The 26334-nt window shown below is 41.7% G+C and overlaps 1 long non-coding RNA gene and 1 gene segment (V, D, J or C); one reads left to right on the top strand and one right to left on the bottom strand.

Moving 5' to 3' along the window:
• The window catches only part of LOC122216312, a 72610-nt gene extending 64470 nt beyond the window's left edge, over positions 1 to 8140 (bottom strand). Inside the window, exon 1 of the long non-coding RNA XR_006200825.1 lies at positions 8106 to 8140. This is a non-coding gene — a long non-coding RNA (uncharacterized LOC122216312). The remainder of the gene's footprint in view (positions 1 to 8105) is intronic.
• The window catches only part of LOC122216309, an 82297-nt gene extending 69798 nt beyond the window's left edge, over positions 1 to 12499 (top strand). Inside the window, 2 exon segments of the V gene segment in view lie at positions 8102 to 8139; positions 11974 to 12499. Coding sequence covers positions 8102 to 8139; positions 11974 to 12305 — 370 coding nt within the window.
• Positions 12500 to 26334: the final 13835 nt, after the last annotated feature.

Raw genomic sequence — 26334 nt, 5'->3', positions numbered from 1 at the left:
TGTTAAAGCATGGGGACAGGACCAGTGGACAGAAAGAGCTGCACTGGGGTTGTGAAGAGTGACTGCTTATACACAGTGGAGTTGGGGGAGATAAAGTCAAGAGGAAGTTTCTTGAAGGGATTTCCATATGCTGAAGAAGACTCAGGATTACTGGAGGCCTAGCTATTGTCAAGCTAAAGTGGTTTTCCCTCTAGCAAAGCATTATCATTAAACCAGTAGGGAGTTCCTGGAGATTAGGCCCTCAGGATGAGATATTTGTAAACTGATGGAGACTCTATCCTTTAACCATTTGTTTTCTGTCTTTTCCTTTGTTTATGGGCAGCCAGGGGCCAGGGTACCTGAGGAATATCACACATATCCTACCTGGGGTGGGAGGTGTGGGGGCGGGGGAGGCCAGGGTTGGGGGTTGTTGTAAGCTTGTGCTTTGTCCTCAGCTTGCCTCACGCTCCCTCATCAGTGACCAGATATCAAGGAGGCGGATTCTGGTTAAACTGACTTAACAGGGTTCTTGCTAAAATTGGACAACGCAAAGATGAACACAGAAGCCCAAAATTCGGGGTCCACTTGAGAAGAGAGCTCAGAGGAGCCACAGTACAGTTTGGTCAAGGAAAGAGTCTTCATTGTCAGTCATCTTTGTGCCTCATTTTCAAGTTTTGAATAACTTAACAGCATTTATTACAGTTTATGACTATTCTGTTTGGACTTAGTCTCTCCATCTTATTTTGTAATTCTATTTATCTAACATTTTTCTCTTGATTTTTTATTTCCTTTTCCTGAATTTTGCCAGACTGGTTTAATTTTCTTTGTCCATTTTTTGTTTCTTCTAGTGGCCTGGAAGATTTTTATCCCATTGCTTTTGAATGCCTGTAACTTTGCCTCTTTTTCTTTCTATCACTATCACCATAGCCTGAAGGGTGGGTGAGTGCAAACTCAATGGAGGCAGCCCAGGTGTTATTCCCATCCCACACACAGGCCCAGTCCCTAGTAACTCTGAGGTGCATGTTTTCCACGGTTTTCTGAGGGAAAATCAGTACTGGCTACTCAAAGACCCCTTCTATTTTTGCAATGGAATGGAAGATTCTAGATTTCAGTTTCTCCATCAACTGAATCACAAAATTTAAATCTTTGTGATTTTCCACAACTGTTTTTTTCTGCTAATGGGATCCTGCATGATTCTCCAACCACAAAATAACTTTATTCTCATTTTTATATTTCTTCTGTCATTGCAAGGGGGATTTTGAACGAGTGATGGACAGGTCCATTATACTCAACTTAAAAGTCCAAATCAGGAGCTCCTGTGTGGCTCAGTTGGTTTGTTATGCCCAGAATTCGTGATCCCCAAATACTGCCAGGGAGCCGAGTCCGATGTAAAAGCAAAAGAGCCTTTATTCGAGCTAGCTCGAGCTCAATCCCCTACCTGCACCGACGCAGCGGTGAGATACCGGGGAGAGAGGGCGAGTTTCAAAGGACAAAGGTTTTATTGGGGCCTAGGGGCAGTTGGTGAGGTAATGGCTATGGCCTCAGCCGATTGGCTGGGGAAGGGTCCTGGGGAAGGGTCCGGAGTCCTGTTAGGCAGGTGAGGGGGGGGTTACTCAAGGGGAGGAGGTGTGGTCAAGGTGAAGGACACAGAACAAGATGGAGTCGGCCGGCGTAGGCCCGCCCTTTCAGGTTAAGCATCTGACTCTTGTTTTGGCTCAGGTCATGATCTCAAGGTTTGTGAGACTGTCTCAAGATTCGTGAGATTGAGCGCCACCATATTGGGCTCTGCTCTGACAATGCAGAGCCTGCCTGCTTAGGATTCTCTCTCCGCCTTTCCCTCCTCTCCTCCCCAACTCCCTCTCAAAATAAATAAATAAACTTTTTTTTTTTTTTTAAGTCCAAATTATTCCTTGTTTCAATCTGTTGGGTTTCGGTTTTGCTTTTGTGTGTAAGTGCATTCGTTTTCCTGTAGGCCTGCCCTCTTCCCATCCTTCTGCCTTGTTTGTAACTCTGTGTTATCAGCCAGGATAATCAGGATACTTGGGGTGTTGGGGGGGTGGCAGTGATGGAGAAAGGAGTAATCTGTGCTTCCTCTTTCACCAACAATAGACTAATAGCCCTAGAATGTGTATGCTGATTAGGGTGGGAGACAGAGCCAGGACCTGGCCTAGTAACCCCATTTAGAACTCAAAGGAGTCAATTAAGAGAGGGTCCAGGGGCGCCTGGGTGGCGCAGTCGGTTGAGCGTCCGACTTCAGCCAGGTCACGATCTCACGGTCCGTGAGTTCGAGCCCCGCGTCAGGCTCTGGGCTGATGGCTCGGAGCCTGGAGCCTGTTTCCGATTCTGTGTCTCCCTCTCTCTCTGCCCCTCCCCCGTTCATGCTCTGTCTCTCTCTGTCCCAAAAATAAATAAAAAACGTTGAAAAAAAAAAAATTAAAAAAAAAAAAAAAAAAAAAAAAAAGAGAGGGTCCAGGTTAAGATGATGGATTAAACACATACATTCCATCACAATACCTGCTTGTTAAAAACAAACAAACAAGGGCACCTGGGTGGCTCAGTCGGTTGGGCTTCTGACAGACTTCGGTCCAGGTCATGATCTCACAGTCCCTGAGTTCGAGCCCCGCGTCAGGCTCTGTGCTGTCAGTTCGGAGCCTGGAGCCTGCTTTGGATTCTGTGTCTCCCTCTGTCTGCCCCTCCCCCACTCACACTGTCTCTATCAAAAATGAATATCGAAAAATGAATAAACATTAAAAAAATTTTTTTGAAACACCCTAAAATACAAAAAAAAAAAAAGATTTTTAAGAATATTATTTTAAAGAAATAAACCCACAAGAACAGGAAGAATAGGGCAAGAGGCAAAAACAATACAATATTAGGTCAAATGGTAACCAAGACCCACAGAGCTGAAAAGAAAAGCTAATGGGAACAGAAAGCCGTGAGAGATCAGAATCCTTCTGCATGGGATCAGGATTATACACGTTGAAGGTATAAGGCAGTTTGGGACTGTGGGCAGAAAAGATCCAGAGCCCAAGTCCTTACCCAAGATGAGCAAGACTAGGTGGGGGGTGGAGGGCACTCAGGGCTGGGTCCTGAGCCATCAGGGAGCAAAGCAGAGTGCCCATGAGGGACCTGAAGATTTGACAGTGGGGAAGAAAACAAGTATGAAGAATCAAGCCTGAAATCATCAATTTCACAACTGCATCCAGAGCTAGCCCAATCAAAGTAGTTGTCCATGATAGGTTTCTCAGTAGTAGAATAAAAGAGGACACAGGGCTAGGGCTAGATGCCAAGGGGACAAACAAAGGGGGGCAGGGAACTCCAGAGCAGAGTTCGAGGGACTCATCGCTTGTGTATAACCAACCAGAAACCACAACACTTGACATGTAAATCTGGGTGGCAAGCCTCTCCAAGGGTAATAAACCCTGCACTGTTACTGCTGTTTTCTTTTTCACTCTAGGAAGTCAGAAAATACCCGCAGCCTTAACGTCTTCTTGGAAACATGATGAACATCTACATTTTCCAGAGCAGGTCCAAAATCTTGGGTCATGTTTACGGCACAAGCATGTGCACATGTTAGAACAAAGGATTTTGCTTCTTTCAGCACCTCTTCCTTCAGAGATGAGTGGAAACAGATACAGCTCCAAAGGACTAAGGAAGCAGCAATTTCTCAAGTAACCTCCTCTGTCTCCCTTCTTCTTGCTATGGGGCCACCCTTGCCCCTTAGGAATTCAGGATAGGTGTCAATTTGTGGCACTCTAGCTGGAAGACCGCCAATTGATCAAGTTCTAGGCACCAGTGAATGTGGACTCAAGAATTTCATCCTTACCTTATGGGATATCAACTTGAATCAAGAATAAATGATAGCCATTACAATCCTAAGGAGGAGTAAAGCTGATGTAAAAAAAACCACCTATCTTGGACTCCACTGTGATTGATGAGGTAGAAAAAAATATTGAACCACAGACTTCAAGATGGATTATCAGACACAAATATTCCAGAGCCAGGTAAGGAAACCACCATCCTCAAACCTTGCAAAAAGCAAAACTATGCCATAGTGTCCCGGACAAGTCAGCTGATTTACTGTATGTTACCGGTGTGAGTGAAGCGGATGTCTCCAAATAGCCTGGTCAATTACGCCAACTAAAGGGCAAAAGTAGTGTTTCTTGAAATGGTAGATGTGAAAAACATTGATTAGACAGTTTAGCAATAGTTTTCAGGATGACTTACAGGTGGGCATTTGGTGTCTCTCGTTTCACTCTCTTTCCCTTGCTTTCTCTCTCTCTTCCACAAGCAGTTTAGAATTTATTCTAAGAATCTAACTTTGCTGGGGGTCAAATGGGAAACAGCTTCAGTGATGAGTTTGTTGGAATGCTCTCCCCAAATTTTCATTTCCATCACTCTTATACACAAATCCACGAACCTGTCAGACTCGTGTACTGACAGTGTGCCTTTCCTCAGTAAATCAGTATTATCAAGGTCCATCATGGGCGTTTTGTAGAATGGTAGATCCTGGCAGAACCTCACAGATGCTTTGAAGACAACCTTTACCCTCGAATGATGAACCATACACATATTCAGGATCTCAACCATTTCTCAGTGATCCGTGTTATGTTACAACATCACATCAGCCATTCTTATTGATCACAACTATATGGGATCGGTAAAATAGTTTCTGTCACAATAGTTCTTATGATAAGCAAATACTGTAGCAAATACTATATTAGTACAATAATTTAGACGCGCTCTTCACAGTAGATCCCAACTTCACATTAGTTCCCAATTTCACATTATTCACTGAGGAACATAATCCCCAGTAGAGCCATATCATCTTTATCGTTCCCACTTTCCAGCCCCTCCCTCACGCCCACCTATCCTACATTTGTATCTCCTATACAGAACCAGATTAATTCTTGATTTAAAGATTACAGAAAAACATTAATTGACCAAAAAAACCCTCATGCACATGTATATATCATTTAAAATTATATTTATACATTGTACGTGAGTATTGAGAATCCTAGTAGGCAATGTCAGAGTTTACTTTTTATCAAAATTGCTGCAGCCTTATTGTTTCTGAAAACCACAAAATGAATGTATTCACCTAATTTTTAAAAATCAGATAATCTACAACATACAGAAGGGGGAAAAGGAAGTGTCATTGCTCTCCTCTTCCCAAACAACATACCTCTGTAAGCCCAGGAGATAACTACTGAGTAAAACTTGTTGTATTTCTTTCAGGAATTACCCTGTATTTATATCCATATATATCCATTAAAATGGAATCAATATCACACAAAACATATCATTCCATGGCCTGTATTTTCACAAACACCTTCCTTGTGACTACATAGAAACCGACCTCATCCTCTTATTGGTTGCTTAGTGCACCATTGCAAAGTTCTATCATAATCCATTTAACCAAATTCCTATTGGTGAAAATTTCAGTTATTTTCCATTTCTTCAACTTCTAAACATTTCAATGATCAGTCTTGTATATACATTTGAGCACAGTCATCTACTCATTTCCATCCCTAGGACAGTCTAAGGAGATCCCTTTTCCTTCTCCCACCCCAATGTCATCGGCCATGCATGCTGCTTCCATTGGGTATTTCTACTCCCAGGGCCAATTAAGTGCATGAGCTCCCAGTGCTGCCACTCACTATTAGGGTGAAGTTACTTAACATCTCTGAACTCAATTTTCCTCACCTATAGAACAGGGATAATATCAGTTTCTTATTCCTAGATTCTGGGGAATAATTAAATGTGGATGATTCATGTAAAATGTCTGACACTTTGTAAGTGTTCAATAAATGTCAAGTATTATGGCTAGTATTGCTTGTATCTCTGCAGAGAAAAATCACTCTGTCCTCTTTAGGATCTATGTTGACTATGTCCTCAGTCAACTCTTTTGCACACTAAATGTCCACTGGCCAGTTTCTCTCTTCTGTCTACCTCCATGATTCCTCTCTTTCCTCATCTTCTGGTGAGATCCACTGCTGATTTTGCTATTAAAGACAATAGCAAAACTCTTGCTGACAGAATCAAGGAAACCTACCCCTACCTTTCAGAATTACAGTTACAATTTCTCTTATGAAACTTATTATTTCTTTAATTTTTTTAACATTTATTTATTTTTGAGAGACAGAGACAGAGTGTGAGAGAGGGAGGTGGAGGGGTAGAGAAAGAAAAAGATACAGAATCTGAAGCAGGTTCCAGGGGCTCTGAGCTGTCAGCACAGAGTCTGATGTGGGGCTGGAAATCATGAAACATGGGATCAGGACCTGAGCCAAAGTTGGACACTTAACTGACTGAGCCAGCCGGGAGCTCCAAATATTTTCTTTTTTTTTTTTTTTTTATTAACGTTTAGTTACTTTTGAGAGACAGAGCGCAAGCCGGGGAGGGGCAGAGAGAGAGAGAGGGGGAGACACAGAATCCAAAGCAGGCTCCAGGCTCTGAGCTGCCAGCACAGAGCCCCACGTGGGGCTCAAACCCATGAACTTTGAGATCATGACCTGAGCTAAAGTCAGATGCTTAACCAACTGAGCCACCCAGGTGCCCCTGAAACATACTATTTCAGTGGTTAGTATTAGTCTTTGGTTTATTATAATTTATTAGCTCTGGTTCATTATTGATTTTCAACTCTTCATTGTGGAATGTCTTTTTTTTTTCATTCATTCATTCTGCAAATGTTTGTTGAACATTTGCCAAGTGAAGGTACTAGACTGGGCCTTCCAAATACAAGACAATGAAACATCAAACAATTTACAGTCCAGTAGGGTAGAAAGAATCTGATAGCCGGTAAGAACAACTAGGTGTTCTAGATCTGTCTCTGTAGTCTACAAAGCAGAGTCACTTGGCTGGGGGATAATCCAAGAGAAGGTCTCTCTTGAACTGAGTTTTGAAAAAATTCATTGGGCTCTGCACTGACAGTACAGAGCCTGCTTGGAAATCTCTCTCTCCCTCTCTCTCTGCCCCTCCCTCACTCTGTCTCTCAAAATGACACACACACACACACACACACACACACACACACACACACACACTTTGATGGGGTTACCACGGAAACACCATGGCATGGCACGATTCCCCAGCAGCTCCAAAGACATTCTGTACATGGTTCATCTCATTGAACATGGTGGGTACCCTCTGACAACAGATGATCAACTAAGTAAAGTCTACTTTCTACTCTATTGATCTTTGATCTTTGTTTTGGGCTCAGATGTCCTCTACAGCTTGATGCCAAAATATGTTTTAAAGTAAAACATGAGCCTTGATCTGATCTGATCTGATATACATTTAGTATACCTTTTTTGAAATATCATGGCAAAGGAGAGGTCAAATACAAAGACACTCTTTAATTATCCTTAACTGAGAGAAAACTAGAATCCCATAATTATACTGAATGAGGTTTATCATTTGCAAAAGCTCCCTGCCCCAGGAGAAGGTATAAAAGAGTGAAAATTTTAAAACTTATTTGTTTTCTTTGTCATTTCCATTCAGCCTACCTTCAAATAAATACATAGGCAGTCCAGATAGGGTAGATGGCTAAAGAAAGGGATCATCAGCCCGTAGACATAAATATATCCTCTTCCAAGATTTTAGATCTTACCTAAAAAACATTCTCTATCAGGGAAGTCCTGAGGGTTCGACACCTGCTGGAAAACAGAGTAAAGCTTCAGCAGCTGACCCAGGGCCTCTGGTCCCCTTTAGTGAGAAGGGTTTTTGTACATTGATACAATGGGGAGCTATCACTGTGGTGGACGTTTGGCCAAGGAACCAAGCTGGAAATCAAACGTGAGTAAAACCCAAACCTTCCTTCTTCAGTTGTTTGTTGTCTTGTGATTCCCGGATCTATGAAGCGATCTGTATAAGCTGACGTTTTACAACCAGGATCTGACATCCTCTAAGGCAAAGATAAAGTCTACAAACAAACTCAAAAGTGGATTACACATTTTCTGTGAGGAACGGGATTCAGTCATTGGGTGAGAATAACTTGTCTAAGTGATAGTTTCAGAAATCTATGGGGAAGCATAATTATATGTTCTACACAGAGCCTTGCTCAGTTGTCAGAAAAGGAAATTCAGTTTTCGTATAGGAAGGAGATTAGGAGGAACTACTGTGTGTACAGTTTCGGCCAGGGGACGAAGCTGGAGATAAAACGTAAGTATTTTTTTCAACTAATTCTTCACTGTTTTTGTCTAATTGGTTTGCTTTTTCTCCCCCCGCCCCCCGGCCTTTTCAAGTGTTCTAATTAATTACATGTCAGGGATAAAACAAATCTCATTCCCAGATCAGGTACAGAGGAGGGAAAATCATTCCACTGGAGGCTAGCTGACCGCTGATTTTTAAGATTTCCAAATCAAAATAGGGTCACTGGGGAGAGAGACTACCGTTTCAGGGTGGGTTTTCATAGAGGTGGAGGTTAAGGGAAATCACTGTGGTTCACTTTCGGCCAGGGGACCAAACTGGAGATGAAACGTAAGTACCTTTTTGTTCAATTATGTGTGAGGTTTTCGTCCTGTTGTAATATTTGTTCAAGTTTGTGACATTTTGGTAAAATGAGCCATTCCTGGTGCCCCAAAAGAAAATAGCAGAAAATGAGAAAATAGCCAACTTTTCAGCTAAGCAAACAAATCGTTGAGTTTGTGATGAGAGTAGGCTTTGTGGGGAGAAGGGGAAAGACAGCTGGAGTTTTCTCGGAATTGGACTTTCTTATATGATCAGCGTCAGAAGGAGGTTTTTATTGAGGGCTAAGTGTCAAAGCCCTCAGTGTGGCTCACTTTCGGCCCAGGTACCAAGCTGGAGATCAAACGTAAGTACACTTTTCTAGTCCTTTTTCTGGTAGCGTTGTGAAATTTGGGGGTTTTCATGTGTGGAGTGTGAGTTGAGGTCAATTCTGAAGAGCACGGGATTCTTCTGAAAATCAGATGAGTAAGGGACTGAAAATCAATTTGTCTCAAGGAAGAGCAAAGAGACAGTTAGTTGACATGGCATCTAAATTGCCAGATTTTCTCTGTATCCATCAATCTAATGAGCTTAGCAGCAAAAAGAGGTTTGTGTTGAGGGAAAAGTAATCAAGTTAATACAGTGGACCACCTTTGGCCAAGGGACACATCTGGAGATTAAACGTAAGTAATTTTTCTCTGTTGCCTGTTGAAATTTGGGTCTAAATATCAGTGATGACTTTCAGAGACTGAAGTATGAATTTTGTGCGGATGGGTACATGAGACCATTTCAGATTTGTCATCAATTTCAAAAGTTAAACTCAGCGCCAAAAATGGATTTCTAGACAAAAAGATTAATTTAATCTAAATTTCATTGTTCAAAAGGAAAAAAAAAATTAGTGTAGATGAAAAGGAATCTTTGAAGCTTGAGAGAAAAAGTGAACTAATTTTCGCTGAGTTTTACCAGATGTTATAGCGAGTTTTGCTTGTTCTGTGTGATACAGAAATTTACTTCTTAGTCTGTTTTCTCTCCTGATAAATAATTTTATAAGATAACAATTAAAATCCATAGAATGCATGAAAAATTGGTAAGAAGTTAGAAAAGCGTAGTTGTTTGCCATGTAAAACCTGCAGCTTAATTGAGAATCAGCTGCAATGCTATCTTTGGAGCCTAAAATGAGTGATTAACTGTTAATATTCAAAAATTCTACAGAAGTTCTATATCCTGATAGCTACCTTCTTTGTAAAAATCCATTTCTATGTTAGACTAAATGTGAGATGAATTCTTATTGTAATGGTGAAAAGATGGTTATCGCGAAAATCTCAGTTTTGAACACATTCGTTTGAATTAAGTAAAATAATTGCATGTTTGAATGCTCATGGACTTGTAGAAAAATAGTAAATATTTTAGTGAGTGTGTTCTTTTATTTCCCTCCGTTATTACTTGGCCACTTTATATCGTCAAGGAAGCCATGGCACATCTTGCGTGGTCTATAGACCTCATGGCGGTCTTTTGTCATGACTGAATAACTTTCGTGATCAGGCCACAGCACTCGTGTGGCAGTGCGCCTAGCCACTAAAGGCCGCGGCCACTCCACGTTCGTTCGCCTGTTCAACTCTACTGTGGCGGCTTTCCCGACACAGTGATACGAATAATGGCAGTAACGAAAAAGAATAGAAATGTAGTGGGCACTGAGCTAACATAGAAGAAACAGGGAGAAGTCTGATTTATTAGAAATTTCAGAAATAAAATTCAGTCATTGTTATATGAAAATTTCCATTAGAGGACTATAAAAAAGTTAAAGCTACTTTTGTTTTCAGTGACATGTAATGATTTCAATATCCTCTCATCAAATATATTTAAATAATAAAAGTACAATCCTAAAGAGAGAAATATATATCATTCTTTCCGAGTAAAATCCTTACCAGCAAAAACTGAATTTAAGGCCGTCTGGCCATTCCAGTTTTAATCAATTAACTTTTACTGAGTTCACATTAAATACCATCAGATAAAAAAATAAATTTGTGACATGTTTTTAATTTTCAAAAAATTAATGGCTTGGGAAGGACTATTTTTCAGTTGTATGAAATATCTAATCATAGAAAAATGCCATTAATAAAAACTTGATATAAATATATTTTCCAATACTTTCATTCTGTGGTAGAAAATTTTTAATCTGAGTATTTTAATTCCATACCCTCAAAAATAGTTTAGTAATTTTTTGTTGTTTACTTCAGCTGATTTCAAAAGTGGTGCTTATGAAAGATTATTTTTGGTCTGCAACAGTTTTATAGGACTATTTTAGAGCTGTTTTAAAACTCTGAGAACTATTTTAGAACTATTTAAACTATGTAGCTTTTTAAAACTATTTTAGGGCCTTTTAAAAACATTTTTTATAAGCTTAAACTCCATTAAAAGCTAATAAAATGTCTTGTAAGACTTTCCATATCAATGTGCTAATCATTTAATATTTGAATGCAGGATGGATATTTTAAAGGCATCAAGGAGTCACCCGGTTAGAAGTATCTTCCTAGATACTTCCCTTCCTTTTTTTCTAGAATTCACACTCTTTTGCGGCCAATGCTATTTTATAAAATTCTCAGAGAAAAATTAGTAATGAAGGTGAAAAGAGAAAAAAAATCAAAACATAGAAAGTTCAGTATCTTACTTTGAAATGCTTTGTTAATGGAGGTTAGCTTTATAAAAACCTGTTCACTTATCTGCAGTCTTCTCCCAGCAAAGGATTCTAGATTTGTTATTTTAGCCCTTGCTCTCTGACCAGACAGCTTGAATGCCCACAGGGGGGGATTTCCCAGACGCCATCTGGCAGCTGCTCATGGTCAGAACCGAAGCTAGCTAGTTCCTCGTAGGCAGGTGGCCAAAATTACAGTTGACCCCCATTGTCTGGTCTGTTATCGCCCCATATCATGACAGCTGTCAGACGAGGGCTCAGTCTTCCTTCAAGGCCTTTGTAAGGAGGTGGGAGAGTTGCTAGCCTGATCACAGAAGGTAACAGGGCTGTGCCTCAGCCCAGGCACAGACTCGGGGCTTAAAGTCACTCTATAGGGGGGGTCTGGCTCTAACACACTCAAAGAAAACCCAGGAAGGAAAAATCAGCCCGATATTGCTACACAGTTCTGAGAGAGGCACGGAGGAATGATCGCTGTAAGGGGGTCCAAGACCTGTTTTCTCTTCTAAACTTTGAGGGAGTCAGACTAAATGGCCTTTGTTTCTTTGCCTAAAGTACTGGGTGTATGGCAGGGGGCAGGGAACACAGCTGAAGGAAAGGTGAGGTCAGAAAAGCAAAAAAGCCCTTAAAATGGCTGCAAAGAGTTCAAACAAAACAGTGTAAAACTTTCTTAAGAGATAGGGACTAGAGAAACACTCAAAATCATGGAGATTATAAATCTGCTTCCTGGTCTCCCTCATTGCTACACAGAATAAATTGCTCTGTCTCCCTTACGGGCTCCGGGATTGCCCACAAACAATATGCCCAAATGGAGAACTTCCCTGTTACTTAACAACCATTCTCTGTGCTTCCTTCCTCAGGGAGTGATGCTCAGCCATCTGTCTTTCTCTTCCAACCATCTCTGGACGAGTTACATACAGGAAGTGCCTCTATCGTGTGCATATTGAATGACTTCTACCCCAAAGAGGTCAATGTCAAGTGGAAAGTGGATGGCGTTGTCCAAAACAAAGGCATCCAGGAGAGTACCACAGAGCAGAACAGCAAGGACAGCACCTACAGCCTCAGCAGCACCCTGACGATGTCCAGTACAGAGTACCAAAGTCATGAAAATTTCTCCTGCGAGGTCACTCACAAGAGCCTGGCCTCCACCCTCGTCAAGAGCTTCAACAGGAGCGAGTGTCAGAGAGAGTAGCCTAGCAGGCCTCATCACCTGCGCCTCAGTCCCAGACTCTCTGTCTCCCTCCTCAGGCCTCCGGACCTTTCCCCATCGGAGACCCACACCTATTGCAGGCCCTTGTCCCCACCTTACTGCCTCCCCCTCTTTGGCTTTAATCATGCTAATAATATTTGGGGGGAAATGAATAAATAAAGTGAATCTTTGCACCAGTTGGTATAGTTTTTTTTTTTTTTTTTTTCCAATTACCCAGTTTATCTTCTAAGGAACTAAACACCCAGTTGCTATAAAATCACCACCACGTATAAAAATCATCATCCCGCATTCTACCTGACCTTCCTGTCCTCTACGAGACACTCCATGAAAGCCATAAGCGACCTGTCTTCATATCCTGCCCACCCCCAGGGCCATGGTGTAAGAGGCTTGCTTCCTCATTTTCCCCTCCTCAGCAGACCCTCAGAGTCCTTTTAAGGGTGACAGTTTCTACAGTCACATATCTTCTGATCCAGTTGAACTTACCTAAGAATTTACTCAAAGCAAATTTTTCAAAAGAAAGAAACATCTATAAAGAGTCATTCACTGTGACATTATATAAAATAACAAGACAATGAAAATGATCTAAATGAACATGCAACAGGGAAATGGTAAAGTCCATTATGGCACTTTAATTTAATGGAATGTGATCTCTCTATCTGCCAAAAACCATACTGAGTGCTTTCCACAACCTAATTTAAACCTTACTTTACTGCAAGGTTAAAAATGTTCATTAAAATGTTGGGCAAGTTCTAAGGTGCACCTGGCTGGCTCAGTTGGTTGGGCATTCCATTCTTGGGTTTGGGCTGAGGGCACGATCTCATGGTTTTGTGGGTTCGAGCCACGCATCAGGCACTGTGCTGACAGCACAGAGCCCGCTTGGGATTCTCTCTCTCTCCCTCTCTCTCTGCCCCTCCCCCACTCATGCTGTCTCTCTCTCAAAAACACATAAACTTTAAAAACTTTATTAAAAAATAAAAATAAATAAAAAATTTTAAATGTTGGGCAAGTTCTAGAAAGCTGAGAGAGATTCATACAGTATAACCTAGCAATCCCACTTCAAATGACTGTGTCTCTGTCCACCAGAAGACCTGTGCACATTTTCAGAGCTGCTTCATTTATAAAAGCCCAAAACTGGAAATAATCCAAATGCCCCCCAACAATAGAATGGGTCACTAAGTTGTAGTATGTTTACACACTGAAATTCTATTACATAAGGAGAATTTTAAAACTATAACTATACCGAATGGCATAGATGAATCTCATAAACATGACAACAAGCAAAAGAAACCAAACACAAAAGATAATTTTTTAAATTTCTTTAATGTTTATTTATTTTTGAGAGAGAGGGACAGAGCATGAGCAGGAGAGGGGCAGAGAGAGAGGGAGACAGAGTCCAAACTAAAAAAAAAAATTTTAATGTTTATTTTTGAGAGAGAGAGAGAGACAGAGTGAGCACGGGTGGGGGAGGGGCAGAGAGAGAGGAAGACACGGAACCGGAAGGAGGCTCCAGGCTCTGAGCTGTCAGCACAGAGCCGGACACTGAGCTTGAACGCACAAGCTGTGAGATTATGAGCTGAGCCGAAGTCAGATGCTTAACCACTGAGCCACCCAGGCACTCCCAAAAGATATATTCTATATATTTTCATTTATATAAAGTTCCAAGCCAGTTAAAACCACAATTAGAAATTTGGATGAGGATTACTTTTGGGCATTGGGTGAGGTGGTGCCTAGCAGGAGGGCTTCTGGAGTTTTGTTAAGTAATGTGTACCACTGTGGAAATTTGTCAAACTGTATAATCTGTGCACTTTTCTACATATAGATAGATAGATATAGATATAGATATAGATATAGATATAGATATAGATATAGATATAGATATAGATATAGATAGATATATAGATATAGATGACTGGTACTTCAAAATAACTTCACATCAAGAAATATCTTACACCAGGGGCACCTGGGTAGCTCAGTCGGTTTAAGCGTCTGGCTCTCGGTTTTGGCTCAGATCATGATCTCACAACTTATGGGTTTGAGCCCCATGTCGGCTCTGCACTGACAGTGTGGAGGCTGCTTGGGATTCTCTCTCTCCCTCTCTCTCTGCCTCTCCCCGACTCATGCTTCTATCTCACAAATAAATAAACATTTAAAAAAAGAAGTATTTTACACCCAATTTATAGATAAAAGAGGCTAAGGTCAAGACCACATGGTCAGTGGTGGGCCTGGGATCAGATCCCCACCCGCCTAACTCTGCTCTCTGAAAACGTATACAATTCTGCCTTCCTGTGCTTATGGTGCTGCATAGAACAAAGAGTCAAACATTCCATCTTCCTGAGGTCTCTCCTCTTTTCATCCTTCTAGAAGGTGCCATTCGGCCTGGGCACCTATGCTGGGGGGAGGAGAGGGAGGGTTGGTATCAATGTGAACAAGGTGGGACCTTTTACTAAACCGTACCAGTGGCCAGAGTGGCCACTGGAGGACCTAAGGCTGAATCTCAAAGACAGAAGCCAGGGATTCTGTGCTCTCTCCCTACTGGGTGAGCACTGGTGAGTTAGCACTAGGGTTCAAGTCACCCATTACCATGAGCCTGGCTAGATGAAGTGGACACATTGTTATGTTCTTTTCCCACATCATTGTTCATATATAATTGCCTGGGAAGATATGCTCACAAGTCATAACAGAAAGTTACTTGACGTTTGTGCCTCAGTTTTCTCATCGGAAAGTCTTACTTGTAAGACTGTTGTGAGACTTGAATGAAATAATTCATGTGAACCACTGAACACCCAGCCTAGCATGTATTGAGGAAGGCACAAGTATTAGTCATCGTCATAATAATAGTAGCTCAGTTTAGCTACTATTTGATTTCTTTCAACTTATTCTCCAGCCATAATTCTTTTAACCCCAAAGACTTCCCTTTCCCCAGTTGGAGTGCTTTGATACCTTTGTTGAAAATCAAGTGACCATAAAGTTCGGTCTACTTCTAAAATCTCTATTCCCTTCCGGGATCTATTTGTCATTAGACACTGCCTTGATTGCAGAAGCTTTAGGAGTTTCACTGTGGATGTGCCAAGTCTGAGATGCCTATCAGACAACAAAGCAGAGATGACAGGTGGACAACTGGATATAAGACCCTGTAATGTGGAAGACAGAGGTCAGTACTAGAGGCATAAATGTGGTCATCACCATAAGGATGGTGTTAAAAGCCCTCAGACTGTGACAGAATAGACACCAGGTGTGCAGGGATAGAGAAACCCAAGCACTAAGATGGGAAGCACTCCAACATTAAGAAGTTGGTGAGATGAGGAAGAACCAGAAAAGAAGACAGAAAGGATTGGTCAGAGAAGGAGGAAAATCAGGAGAGTGGTGTTGTCCTGGAATCCAAAAGAAGAAATGTTACACGGAGGAGAAACTGATCAGTTGTCAACTGTTGTCAACTGGAATGAAAATGGACCACTGGATCTAGAGATGTGGGGGTCATTGGTGAACTAGATAAAAGCAGTGTCCGTAGAACAGCAAGGGCAAAAATCTGATCAGAATGAGTTCAAGAGAAAATGAGAAGAAAGAAATTGGATACAGTTTGCACGGCCAAGTCTTTGGAGGAAAGAGTTGGAAAAAGGCAGTATCTGGAAGAAGAGAAATGACAGCCTTTTGGAATGCTAATGAGAATAATCCGGTAAAGAAGAAAATCTGGTGCTGCAGGAAAGACAAGAGAAACATGCTAGAGTGATGTCCTTGAGTAGGTGAGATGGGGTGGGTGGAACACAGGTGGAGGTGCTGCCCCTCGCTAGGAACACGGTTCAACCACAGATAGAAGTGAAGGGAGTGTCCACACCCACTGATGCAGAGAGGTCCACAGACATGCTGGGAATTGTTCATAACTTCTTCAATAAATATGTAGAATTTAGATTGTGGAGGTTTAGCGATTCAAGAAGACTGTGTAGACAGAAGTACACAAGTAAAGGCTCCAGGAAGGGGGAAGCTAGGAGAAGATGGAGAAGATTGGAATTCACAAGGGAGTCCCCTTACCATCTGCCACTTCCTGTCCCCTAGGTTCCACATGCCAATTCCTTCCATGAATTCTTAGAGACCACTGGCATGGGAAAGACCCCCATAGATACCTCTGGTCTCTCCCCTTAGCTCCTCTCAGCCTTTCTACCCCTCCATTGTCCTAACAATCTCTTCTTAGGACTTGAATGGCTCTTACTACCCCTACCATGTGGTTACTTATCTCTTAAGAGAAGGTCCTACTTCCTAACTCTGGAACCTTCTGTATCCCTGAAACCAGCAAGATTCTCTGCATAGAGGGAGAAGAGGGAGGACGGTGAGGACAGGGGCAATGGGGTGGGGAAGGCAGAAGAGGGGAGAGTACTGTCATTTGCTAGCACTGTCACTAGCACGACCACCTTGATTCTCATACCACACACTGAGGTATTTATTAACCTGGCCTCATGGATGAGGATCCTGAGGCTAAGGAAGGTTATGTAGTGTGCTTAAAATCACAGAGCTCACAAGAGGTAGAACCGTAACTTAAACCAAGCTTATCAAGCCCAAACCACCATGTCTTTCTTAGAGTTTGCACTCAGAAGGTTCTGTGCAGGTTTTCAGTAACACTGGTTTGTCATAGTAATAGTAAGGCCTCAAGCAACTCTAAAACTAACAAAGAGATTGGACTAGAGAGTGAATGAAGGTCTTCCCTCTCTCTGAGTCTTTCTTAAAAAATTACACAAGCTTTTCTTTCACCATGGGCTCAAGGAACAAAACAAGGAACAGCCTTCAACTTACGACACCATGATAAAATGTTGATGGTCAATGTAGGAAACAAAAAGTGCACAGAGAAAACCTTCTGTAATACTCCTTCTGGCTCAACACATGCCAGCTTGTAACAGGTTTTTACTCCATAATAATAGCAATGCATACAATGTCCAACACTGACAACGATGATCGTGTCACTGAATCCTCCAACAACCCCACGTGTAGTCTGTATTACAAGGAAACTAAGACTTAGTGTAAATACCATGTCCCAGGTCACACAATAGGTAAATACCAAAGTCAGGCCTCAAACTCAGGCAGCCTGATCAACAGCCCTAACTGCAACACATTGTGGTCCCTTCACAACTTCTATTCACAGCTGCCATTCTTAGGGGCAAAGAAGCCCTGGGTCTTTGACCGAGTAAAGAGCTTGGAAGTCAGGTCAGGAGACTGAAGAGCAGAGGCTGGATGGCATGGCCTAATCACCTGGAGACAGACTGAGATTCAAGGCTAGAGTTCTTCCCATCTGTTACCAGATGCAACAATGAGCTCACTATGGACATTTCGGGAGAGAAATCTGTGATCCTCAGCAAAACTGGAAAGTCAGCCATGCCGAAGATAGCTAGGAGTATTGGTCTCATTTGGAAAAATAACTCATTAACCAAAGGTCCCTCTTAGTACCAAAACATCTTCCATCATCATAGTGCTCAGACCCCAGACAGGCCCTGCCCATCCCCACCCCAGGTGGGTTAGTATCGAGTTTCATGGTGACTGGCCTAAGAAGATTAAAAAAGTAATGCCACCTTTTGAGGGAGAGTCCCAGGGACCAAGATAGCAACTGTCATGGCAACGGTCACACTGCTTTGGTCAAGGAGAAGACCTTTTGGGGAACTGAAAATAGAACCTTGAGCACATCTGTTGGTTTCACTCCCATCCTCCTCCAACAGGCTGGGCAGTGTACTCCACGCCCTTCCAGTAGTTCCTATGGCCCCCTGCACCTGGGTCCTCACAGTACCTGGTCAAGTCTGGGTCCAGCACTTGGCTGGAAGTAACACTGACCCTAACTTTGCTTGATACATTTCTACCTAAACCCACTGCCCCGGCTCTAGTCCCAGGGTTCTCTCCCTGGAAAACCTCAACCCAGAATAGGCAGCACCCTCTCAGAGGTCTGATATGTTGACAGGACCCATACAGTCTGCATGTAAGAAAGACACTGTGAGTAGGTAGATGCTTCGTGAAGCCCACAGAGGTCCTGGAAGTATTTGAGGGCAGCAAGAAATGGTTCACGTTGAATAATAGTTTGGGCACCTCAGGGATAGAAGGCCGGGAAAAATAGGGATGAGTCATGGCAACATTACAGAGCACATTTCAGTAAACTTCCTAGCACCCATGACAGAAACATTCTCTTCTCCTATATTCCCCTTCCGCCAATACATATACCAGGCCACACAACCACTCACTCATCCATTGGTCCTTACCCAAGTCACCATGTTAATTGCTTGCCCTTCTACACCATGCAACCCTAACTACTACATACAAAACTCGTTTATACGATTGGATGTATGGACGCCCACCTTCATTCATTCTACAGACATTGATTAGCATCTTCATGTACCTGGCTCTGTACTATGTTCTGCAGGTAACACAGTGAACAAGAGACAGCTCTCAACCTCAAGGAACTCCCAGCCTAGTGTGGAAACAAGTTAACAGAAATTGCAACATGGAGCAATGGGATGGACAGCGGGGTGTCTAGGGAGCTCTGTGGAACCACACATAACACATGCTGGAGGTCAGGAAAGGTACATACCTTCAACCTCCTGCCCAAACATTAGCCAACCTGGGGCTTACTGACACTAAGGGTGTCCTCATAAATCACTGCAGTGCTCCAGTCCTCCAACTGGGAAGCCATAGCTTCTATCAATGAACTCTGCCATGGGGACTCATCACTTATAACTTATATTGGAATTAACACCCTCCTGGTCTCAGGTTCTCTGTCTATAATAAAGTAATAGTAATAAAACCTCTGTCTCCACATCACTATTGACATTAAATGAAACACTGTACATAACCCACTTAGTAGAAGGCATGCACAGAATATATGCTCAATCCATGATCTTTTCTTGTTCTTAATTATTAATAGGTTCTTGGATTCCATGACTGAGTTCAATGGATGTTCTCCTTGCAGCCATTCCACAAGGAAGCCTTTTTAAATTTGGCCTGAAACCTTCATTTCTTCTAATTTGCAATAATACATCACAATCCTTCTGTTCCTCTTTACCTATTTGACATGTCAAGGCAAAAAAAATCTCTGTCTGAAAGATGGAGAAACTAAGGTACAGTGAAGAACTATTTGTTGACACAATATCTCACCCACAGGCCTAAGGATCAAGTTCAGTTCAGTGTATTTCCCCTGAGCTTGCCTGACACCATAATGGAATGTAAAAGTGTTGCAGGGATTTAGGTGGAAGGTGCGTTTCCCAAAGACCAATATTTTATACTGAAAGAAAGGAAACGTGCTCCCAGTCATCAGCATGTGATTTCAAGTGGCCCAACCATTCAGCAGTCTTCCCAGCCAGAAGGAGAGTGAGCTGAGGGTGTCTTTTATATCCTTGTGGAAAAGAAGGCTCTAGAATCTGAGACATCATAAACTCTTCTTGGACTACATGCCAACTGAGACCCGTCTTCCTACCCACTTGGTTCATGAGCAGGTGGGCAATGGTTCATTTACAGAAGTCCTCTACTCTCTGGAACTGGTTTGTTGCCCTTCACTGTGCAAAAAAACAAATATCAAAGGAAAAAACAAACATCACAGATAGAGAATAAGAAAATACACAGGGGCGCCTGGGTGGCTCACTCAGTTAAGCATCCAACTTTGGCTCAGGTCATGATCTCATGGTTCATGGGCTGGAGCCCCACATTGAGCTCTGTGCTGACAGCTCAGAGCCTGGAGCCTGCTTCAGATTCTGTGTCCCCTTTCCCTCTGCCCCTCCCCCACTCGTGTTCTGTCTCTCTCCTTCAAAAATAAGCATTTTTAAAAAAAATACATAGATAAATAACCTGGGAATCAGACTATATTCAACCCAGTCCCTTACAACTTCTGATCCCACAGGTATTCCTGGATTCTTTCATTCTGTAAACATTTATGAGTACCTGGTCTGTGTGCTGGCAGTTGGAGGACACAGAAGTCCCTGTCCTCTAGGGCAGCAGCATGACCTATGAACACTCACCTTGAGCCCTTCAAGATCCTCAGTCACCAAACAGATGCTCAGATCTGCTCCCTGAACCTGGATAATGTGAGAAGAACTCCTACCTACTCCCATTCAATTTTCACTGTACTCTCCACAAACCTGAAACTCCACATATGGGTTTCCAATATGTATTTTCTTCTGTTGTCCACCAAAGACAATAATCTAGACATGAGGAAATTCTGGATTGAGGATCACTGATCCAAACAAATACAGTTGACCCTCAAACAATGCAGGGGTTAAGGGCCCTAACCCCCACACAGTCAAAAATCCACTCAAAAAAATATAACTTTTAACTCTTGGAAAACTTATCTACTATTAGCCTACTATTAACCAGAAGCCTTAATGATAACATAAACAGTTGATTAACATATGTTGTATGTTAAATGTATTATATATTGTATTCCTGTAGTAAAGCTAGTGAAAAGAAGATGTTATTAAGAAAAGTATAAGTAAGAGAGAAAATGCATTTACAGCACTGTACTGTATTTATCCAAAAGAAAAATGTATGTATAAGTGGACCCACACAGTTCAAACCTATGTTGTTCAAAGGTCAACTGTAATCTGCTCTGGGCTTCTACATTTTGGAGAGATTTTTCAATTCTGTCTTCTTTTTTCAAGAAATAGAAAATAATGTGTGTGTGTGTGTGTGTGTGTGTGTGTGTGTGTGTGTACACATTTTATTTAGCAAACCAATGTCTATAATTTAATTCCATAGTGTGTTCAATTAAAGTACATTTACAAAAAGATTAGAGGGGAAAGGATAACAAAGAGAGCTGGAAGAAAGACAAAAGAGAAGAGGGATGGAAATAGCAAGGAAGAGAGAAAAGACTATAGAAATAGAGAAACGGGGTAGGCTCTATAGAGATCTAATCAGAGGTCTTTCCCCTGAGAGCCGGGGCTATGGGCTCTTAAGAACCGCTGTGCACTGAGATACTGATCTGCTGGCCTGCACTCACTGTATACCTCCTGTTGCTGGATTATATCCTTCTGATGAGTCTCCATTGACTACACTAACCAGAGCAGCCACCTAGGAATGGAAAGCTTTCCTCCGAATGCAACACTAGTGACAAAATCCACATCAGCCACAGGACTAGAAGGGTCTGAGGCTTTTGCCCTTGTGTTAGCTTGCCTTCTCCTTCCTACGCCCTCCCTGCTCTTCTAAGATTGTAAATGCAGTGTCTCCTAAACTGACTGTAAAAAAAAAAAGGCAAAGTTCTTGAAACAGGAGAAGCTAAATAGACATTTGTGGAAAATGACATAATCCAGCCTTCATTGCCCTCATCCCAATACACACCTACCCCCAGATATGTGCTTCTGTCTACAGTGTCTCTCACCCCTGCCACTGTCTCTCTCCACCTTCAGCCCTTGCTTCGTTTTTAATACACTGTCGCTCAGAAATATAGTAAACCCTAATTATTAGGTAAGAAAGAGGAATATACTCTTCTCGATTACTGTATTCTGTATTAAGAGTTTGTAAGTAAAATTTAATAAGTTCCCAGAGCTTATGTTTTCATAAAGCCTACCTGATGTGACAGTTGCAAATAACTTTTTCACTCATGTTGACAGATTCATTATACACTCCAAAATAACAAGTCACATGTCAAATGTAAGGCCATCAAATTTATGAACCTGGTAACTCTTATTAGCTATTTTTCTGTAGGTAAGTCTGAAAATTAATGAAACTGGTTTTATTTCCAGCTGACCTAAAAAAATTCCACCTCCTCCAAAAGATCATCTGTGAAAAATGAGAAAATCTGATTTCACCCAGAGTCCACTCTCCCTTGATTTCCCACCTTATTGAATTCACTATGTCCCATCCATCACTTACGTGTTTGATTTGCGTGAGCCCCAAGTATCCCTGTCTTTATTTCCCATCAAAAGTTAGTCTCCTAAAAGGCAGGGCCTTTTGTCTATTATAAAGAAACCAGCAATGTGGAATTTGGAAACTGTGCAACAAAATAACACTTGAGAATCATAATAGTAGCTGGAAGACCTACAGAAAGTCACTCTTTATTTCCATGCTTCAGTTTATGATTCATCTACCATTTATTGAGGACCTGAACTAGAATTTCTACACCTTGATCTTTATACAATTTTTTACTTGTTGCAGTGCTTAGCACAAAACACCGGGCCTTGGTTGTTCAAGCATTTACTGAAAAAATAAATAAGCAAATGAATAATGAATTGTTGATGCTGATATATGTTGGTAGAACTATCATACAGATTGTTTTTCTGTGTGCCTGGTTGTGTTTGTTTGTTATTTGGATACGCTAACTCACAGAGTGTGACAATACTACCCTAGTTTACAGATGAAGAAACAGGACCAGAAAGACTGAAAGACTTGCCCAAGTGGAAAGGCCAACTCTTAGATATTTGTCCTCTGATTTCAAGCCCGCTGCTCTCTTTGCTCCACACCGTCACCTGCCTGGAACCACCCCCATTGGATCTGATGACCCAGGTCTTCCTGAAAAGCGGCGCTGCCCTTGTAATCCGCTTTTCCATCTGTGACTTTCAAGGATGGCCTGTTTATTCCTTTTCTGTCCTTGTACAGCGTGCCCGCTCTGTGCTGCCTCCGGTCACACAGAACGTTACATGGAAGCATAGGAGACCGTACCTTCTAGAGCCAGCCAACTGCAAGCCAAGTTTCATTTCTTATGACCTCAGATAATCTAATCCAGTCCAATTCCACCAGCACCCTGCCCCATCCAGCACCACGGCCATTCTCACCACCTCTGTGATGGTAGCTCACAGTGGGCACTTCCACTTGGAATGGAAAGGATCAGTCCACTTTCGGGTACAGTGGTTCAACCAGAGGCAAGGAGTCATGGAGCTGACAGAAAAGAACTGCGTGTTTGGACTGAACGACTTGCAATTACTGCTCTGCCAACAACTGGAGGATTATCTTGTGTCCCTCTCCACATAAATTTGTCAAACAACCTTATTTAGTTAAAAGAATATATCTTTTAAAAAAAACGTGTGTGTGACATTATTTCCAATGTTAACTCTAAAAAGAAATATTGCATCTATGAAACTTCCAGAATGTATTTAAAATCGTGATACCTTCTTAGGCTCAGGTCATGATCTCACGGTTCATGAGTTCCAGCCCTGGGTCGGGCTCTGTGCTGACTGCTCGGAGCCTGGAGCCTGCTTTGGATTCTGTGTGTGTCTCTCTCTCTGCCCTTCCCCCACTCATGCTCTGTCTCCCTGTCTCTCAGAAATGAATAAATGTCAAAAAAAAAAAAAAATAACTTGTTATAAAGATGTGAGAGATACCCTAAAAGAAAGGACAGAATCACCAAGAAGATGTTGTTTTGACAATGGTTCCAAGAGTTCGAGTCACCATGAGGAGATATAAGGATATGAGTGTCACAAGCCCTGTCCTCAAGAAGTCTGTAGAAAAGTCTGCAGAAAAAAACATAATCCTTGCCCCCCCCCAAAAAAATGGGTACAAATAAGGAAAATAATTAGAATAGTGCTAAATTGGACACTGATGTTCTGAGGAGAGCCAACTAAAAGTATCAGAGTAGTGGAAATTTGGTTTCAATTAATCAAAAAGTTTGTATAAAAGAGCTGAAGGTGAATTCATAGACTGCCAGGACTGGAGAGAAGTGCTCAAAAAAATTAGACTACTGTCTTTATTTGAAAAATTAGGAGATTAAGGCCTCAAGAGGTTGACCACTTACTCAATGCTGTTAGTAGTTGAAATTGAAATAAGCCTAGAAGCCAGGCATCGAGGCTCTGTCCAGTTCCCCTTCCTCCAATCTACATTCTTAAGCACACATAGGCCAGGAGGCCTTGAGAAGTTGGCACACAAGGTGAGTGGAAAAGGGCCAACTCAAGCCATGCTGTTTCATTTACTTCTAATTCGGGGGGAGATGATGTTCCTTAGATTCACTGACACAAACACCAACATGCTTTTTGGACTAGTTAGATTGGACTAGTTTGCACTGGATTGGCTTGCACAGGGTTGAACTGATTTGACCCAAATTAAATTGAAAGCTGGAGGGTCACAGCCATGTTGTATCTCTTCAGTTTCTTCCCCTTGACAAGAGCCCACTTATTCATGCTATGGAAGAACCAGCCTAAGTATACATATTACCTACAGGGTAAGTGACCACATGAAATCAATGTGTTCCTGAAAAGTCAATACATTTTTGAGGGACACTCATGAAGAATTCTTTTGAAAATGAAGGGTCCATCTGCCAAAATAAAATGTAAATCACCACCTGAATTATCCATTTGCCAAGTGGACTGTTGGTATATTGGTTTTTCTTGAAGGGATATGTGCCTCTATTAAGGCTGACTGAAGCTTGGGAGAACCAGGCATTTTCTAGAGAAGTAGCAGGCCAAATCCCTAAAGTTCAAAATCAGAGCTCCCAGGGCCTCTCCCTTCCTTTGGATTCAGTATCAGGTTATAGGGAATTTGAGAAGGAAGATCTACAGAAATGTAAATGGAAGAGGTCTCCATAATCTACTGGATTTGTTGTACTTTTTTCTCTTCAAAAAAAAAAAACAAAACAAAACAAAAACAAACAAACAAAAAAAAACAAGCCATTCAAGACACAGATCACAATGAATATCACAGAAGAAGTCCTACCCCAAAGAAGGATGGAACCTTCATCCAGGGACTGGCATAATATTCAGCACAAGTCGCTATTCACTATGAAATTATTCAAAATAGTTGGTGTCAATTGTTAAAACTAAAAGCCTACTAAAAGGAATGTTTTTGAAATTCACCCATAAATCCATAACCCTAACACATCTATTATTTTGATTCCTCACATTCTATTCTCATCTAATATTTATCTATGCATCTTCATACAAAGCTACAGGATAATCCACACCGTTAAGACAATTGTGTGTTCAACTTCTCTCGCTCGCTATTTCACAGCACTTCTCTTTTCTATTTACATGTTGCATTGATCATTTTGAATGATACGCCTCATTCTCTCTTACTGATAGTGGACAATTTTCCTTAGCTTTCCCCTCACTGTTGGACCCCTATAACCTGTGGTCTTGACTCTTTCCTAGGATGGTCACATGTGCTGGCACCCCACTCTCCTTGAAAATGAGACTCAGAGACCATTGCTGTGAAAATGTGCCTGCTCTGTTAGGGAGGCATACCTTGTTCCCAGGCAGCGATCAGTCATGTCCTGACTCAAGCTGTTCTCGAATTGTTTCATATGTATTAAAAAATTTGGTCTCGTTAAAACGTTGCTAGCTCCTTGATATCAGAGGGCCAATTTCTCAGCCTCAAGGCTAACCAAGAGCTAGTACTCAGGAGCAGAAAAAAACGAACTTACACGATCCTGGGAGAACAAGCATTTTCTGAGTGCCTAGTTTGTATCAAGCAGTACCCCAACCTCTTGCTCAGCTAATTCCCACAACAACCCCATGAAGGAAATATTATTCCTACTCTACAAAACAGAAAACAAAAATACTGAGACTCAAGGCTTGGTTTGACCTTCAGTAAACACACACACACACACACACACACACACACACACACACACACACACAGAAGAGTTTTATAAATATCAATTTCTTAAAATCTAGTCTCTTAAGATTTAGAACTTTGAAAGGAATCTTTAATTCCTTAAGACAGAAATGAAGAACAGGGAAATAACCTTCCCTGATGTTAAATTAAATCTCCTTATTGTTTGGGGCACCTGGTGGCTCAGTTGGTTAAGCGTCCGGCTCAGGGCATGATCTCAGTGTTGGTGAGTTTGAGCCCCATGCTGGGCTCTCTGCTGTCAGTGCAGAGCCCGCTTCAGATCCTCTGCCCCCCTCTCTCTCTGCCCCTCCCCTGCTGTCGTGCTCTCTCTCTTTCAAAAATAAATAAACATTAAAAAAAAAAAAAAAAAAAAGAACAACATGCCTTGGTACCAGTTTAGTAGAAAATCCACAAAATTTAAAATAAATCACCTATTGTTTTCTGTGATCCCAAACACATAATACATGGAAACTTATTCAAGCTTTTAACTGGTTCCTGACACCTGCTCTAGAGAGGGTTG

This window comes from Panthera leo, chromosome A3 (assembly GCF_018350215.1).
Source record: "Panthera leo isolate Ple1 chromosome A3, P.leo_Ple1_pat1.1, whole genome shotgun sequence".
Lineage (NCBI taxonomy): Eukaryota > Metazoa > Chordata > Mammalia > Carnivora > Felidae > Panthera > Panthera leo.
Note: the sequence above shows the minus strand (reverse complement) of the source record. Positions and strands in the feature narration are given on the sequence as shown.